At 29.6% G+C, this 3,948-nt stretch overlaps 1 protein-coding gene across 1 annotated transcript; it reads left to right on the top strand.

The window, feature by feature from the left end:
• Window positions 1-1,485: 1,485 nt before the first annotated feature.
• Window positions 1,486-3,235, top strand: LOC107639521 (uncharacterized). Its single transcript, XM_016343055.3, has 2 exons — window positions 1,486-1,955; window positions 2,905-3,235. Exons 1-2 carry the CDS (start codon window positions 1,684-1,686, stop codon window positions 3,041-3,043), a joined length of 411 nt encoding a protein of 136 aa, XP_016198541.1. The 5' UTR covers window positions 1,486-1,683; the 3' UTR covers window positions 3,044-3,235.
• The last annotated feature ends 713 nt before the right edge of the window (window positions 3,236-3,948 follow it).

A 3,948-nucleotide genomic window follows, 5' to 3' on the forward strand; every position in this document is an offset into this window, starting at 1 on the left:
CATTGCGATGCGTCACTATTGTCTTTAACCATTCTTCTTCTATAAAATCTCATACCTTTTCGATTCAGCTTGAATCTGTTTCAAACTAATACACTATTTTTCTTCTTATTGATCCTATTGAATTTTTTTGATTCAAGAGTTATCCTCAAAGTTGCCAATTGATTCCTTTCTGGCAAAATTCATTGCTTGTGCTTTCTTGTTTACTTGCAATTTTATTCATTCTTCCAAATTCTTATGAGTACTGTCTTTGTCGCTTGTCCTTCCTTTCTAAAATCTTATGACCTTCTGAGTGAACTCGAGATATGTGTCAGTATCACGTGCGACCTTTAGATATATCAAGCGATACATTGGTTCTTATGACACGGTAGGTGGATGCGGAAGGTAAAGCTTGTAAGTGTGCGATGTTACAAGATGTTATGGAGTTTTGTTTTACGCAACAGAGTTTTGTTCATATTAGACTTGTGACCGGTAGTGAGTTTGTGATGTGATTGATAAGGTTTAGGATCAGATCCAAGTCAAGGCGAACCTGGCTTCACTCGGTCTATGTGCACCCTAAGTTAGTGTTTATTTTGAGGTATTGGGATGGAGACTGGAAGATTGGAACTCAGTATCATGTTTGTTAGTCTAGAGACTGGTATTAAAATTTCAGTCTCTATCTCTAAAATTTCAGTATTTCAGTACCTCCAAAAAGTAAGGACATAGAGAACTGAAATTTTTTAGGACATAGATTGAAATTTTAATAACATTTTATACCTAAAATACTCCAATTTTAATTAATTAATTTCAACTTTATCTTTTATGCAAATTGAATTAGAATTTAATTTTTATCTCAATCTCTGTCTCTCACTTTACATCAAATATAATATTGAAATTTATTTCAGTTTCAGTCTCTCAATCTCTGTCTTTAAATCTCAGTCTCTCAGTCTCTGTCTCTCTTCCAAACGCTACCTAAGAGGATTAAAAAAGGTATATATGTTTTAAATTAATTCCAATATTATGTTATATTAATTAAAAGCTTATTATTTTGTTTTTAATCATATTTGTTGAATTAGAATATACATCGTCAAAGAAGCATGAAACTAAAATTTATAAACAAATTCAAGTTCAAGTGAGGATATTAACTTTTCGGTAATAAATGTAATTTTTTTTATAAATAAATACATCATAATTTTTTGATATTAAATTTTTCAAAATTCAAACTTCTCTCTGTCTAAATCTAATTTCAGTATGACCTAAAAATAATATAATTTTATTAAATCTAAAATTAGATAAAAATTTTAAAAATAGACCTAGATATTATTTAAGTCCAAATCCAAATTAAGATAAATTGACTTTATATACATCCCTACCCAAAAACATGTATTTCTTATGGAAATATAAAACGCGCGCCCAAAAACTGGTTTCTAATATATGGTTGAGATATTTTCAGATTTTACACCATGTCTTATCTAAAACACTAGGAATCGTGAGACATGAAATAGCCTTATCCAAATCCAAATTCATTTCCGGAAAAATCAATATATAAAAAATAAAAAGAAAAGAGACCGTCTCCTATTGCAAAAACAATGCTACGTGTCACGCTTACATCCAATAATCCAATAATAACTCAACCCATCACTTCATAGTTCTCACTTTCCAAACCATAGAAAATTAATTAAAGATCATCGTTGTTCTTGATCAAACATGGCATCGATGATTCCCTTGCAAACCATAATTCCCAGCATTACTAAGATCCCATTTGCAGGAACAAATGGAAATGGAAGTGGTAGTGTAGCATTTAGCACCGGTGGAAGGATTCATCATGAGAAGAAGATCAAGAATAAAATTGGATCTTCAGTTGTGGTTTCTGCAGTTGGAGACTTAGCAGCAGATAGCACCACTTACCTTGTTGCTGGTGCCATTGCTGTCGCACTTGTTGGAACTGCTTTCCCCATCGTCTTCTCTCGCAAAGACACGTAATATATTAATATCTTCAATTCTATCTTATTTTATATTTATATTTTATATACATTTAAAGTTAGGATTTAATTCTAAACAATTATTAGTATTTACTTACATAGTCAATAATAAATTTACATTTATATTTATTTTGAAACTGATTTTATTATAGTAGTGAAAATTGCTTGGGTTCAAGAACAATATTAGTTTATGTTTAATTTGTTGTAGTAGTGATACTTGCTTAATTAGATGGCTTATGAGATTTGTTTGTTTGCTTAATTAATTGGATTTACATTCTGAAGTGCTTGGTATGTATTGAGGATGGAGTTTCTTAACGAGATTGGGTTTAATGTATATATATATATATATATATATATATTCTCACCATAAATTAATCTTATACACACATTTAGTTATGCGTTATCAATGTTAATAAAAAAAATAGAGACATTTGACTGGGTTACATATGACTTGCACACTTGTAGCAACGCTATATATATAAAAAAAGAAATACTTGGTGAATAAATTATTTTTGGTGAAAAATATATATATTGTTGTCTTCATCTAAAATTGATAATTCAGAATCATTCAATAATAATTTAGTTAAATATGTCATTTTTTTTTTTTGGTGTCTAAACATATCAAATTATTTAACATTTCTTAACTAATAATTTTATATAAAAACAATTAAATATAAATTTTTATCATTATTTTTATAACTAAGTCTCATTAAATTTTTTTTTTTTATGTTTCTCTTTTTTCTTTTTTTTTTTCTTATTATTAATCTTTTAAGTTGTTAGACTAACTAATTATTTAATTACTAAAATGACTTAGTCACGTAGCATTACCTTAAAAATAAATGTCTTTCACATTACCTAGTTAGCATGAATGGTTTGGTTGATAATGTAAATTTCTTTTTTACTAAGATATAAAAAAAGTGGTTAATAAAATCCATTTATGTGGCAGATGTCCAGAATGTGATGGAGCAGGGTTTGTTAGGAAGGCTGGAGCAACATTGAGAGCAAATGCAGCACGTAAGGATCAAGCCCAAATCGTTTGTGCTCGCTGCAATGGTTTGGGCAAACTTAACCAAATTGACAAATAAACACTTCATTCTTCATGCTCCCTATTTTCTTTACCTCTTGTTTTCTATGTGTAAGTTGTAACTCTAAAAGATACAAGTTTCTTGGTTGAAAAACCCATCATTGCATACTTTATTGTGCAAGGTTGCGTTACAAATCTAATGCTGTATATGAGATACCATCATATTATATTCCTTGAAATAATTCTTTTATTATATGCCGAGATCATTTTGGAACACAGATGCTTAATCAATTCACTGTCAAATATTCAACATGTTTCAATCAGACCAGAATTTTTTCCAAGGAAATAGAATAATTGTCTTTCTCAGTCAGTGAAAAGAGGTTGTAAAAGTAATACACGTAAAAGTAGTATTAATAATAACAAAAAAAAATCAGCAAGAGGAGAGTTTTAGATTATGAGCCACACTCTTCAACTTCCTCTACTCTCTCAATTCTCTCTACGATTCTCATGTCCACTAAGTGAAAATTAAAACCATATACATAGATAGTCACACTATAATGAAACAATGCAGGGGAGGAATATGACTAGCACTAAACAAGATTATCTTGTCCCCTGATTAGCTCAAGCGGAGCCTGGATCAATAATGTATATTCTATATATATATATATATATATATATATATATATATATGGGTCTAGCAGAAGTATTGAAATTGAGTTTCATTAGTAGAAACTAAGTTGGGTTGGTATAATGGTTAGTTCGCTAGTCAGCTTAAACAAGTGTTGGAAGTTTGAATCCCACCTTGTACATGCAGAAATTTGCCAGTGACAAACCCTTAAATGGAGCTCAAATCCGTGACGAATTAGTATTTGACTTGCCAAGTTAAAGGATACTGTAGAAAATCCAAAAAAAAAAAAAAAAAACAAAACAAAACAGTACAACAGTAAAAGTTTGGGTATTATTTGA

The sequence above is a fragment of the Arachis ipaensis genome, chromosome B4, assembly GCF_059453495.1.
Source record: "Arachis ipaensis isolate K30076 ecotype BB chromosome B4, ASM5945349v1, whole genome shotgun sequence".
Classification (NCBI taxonomy): Eukaryota; Viridiplantae; Streptophyta; class Magnoliopsida; order Fabales; family Fabaceae; genus Arachis; species Arachis ipaensis.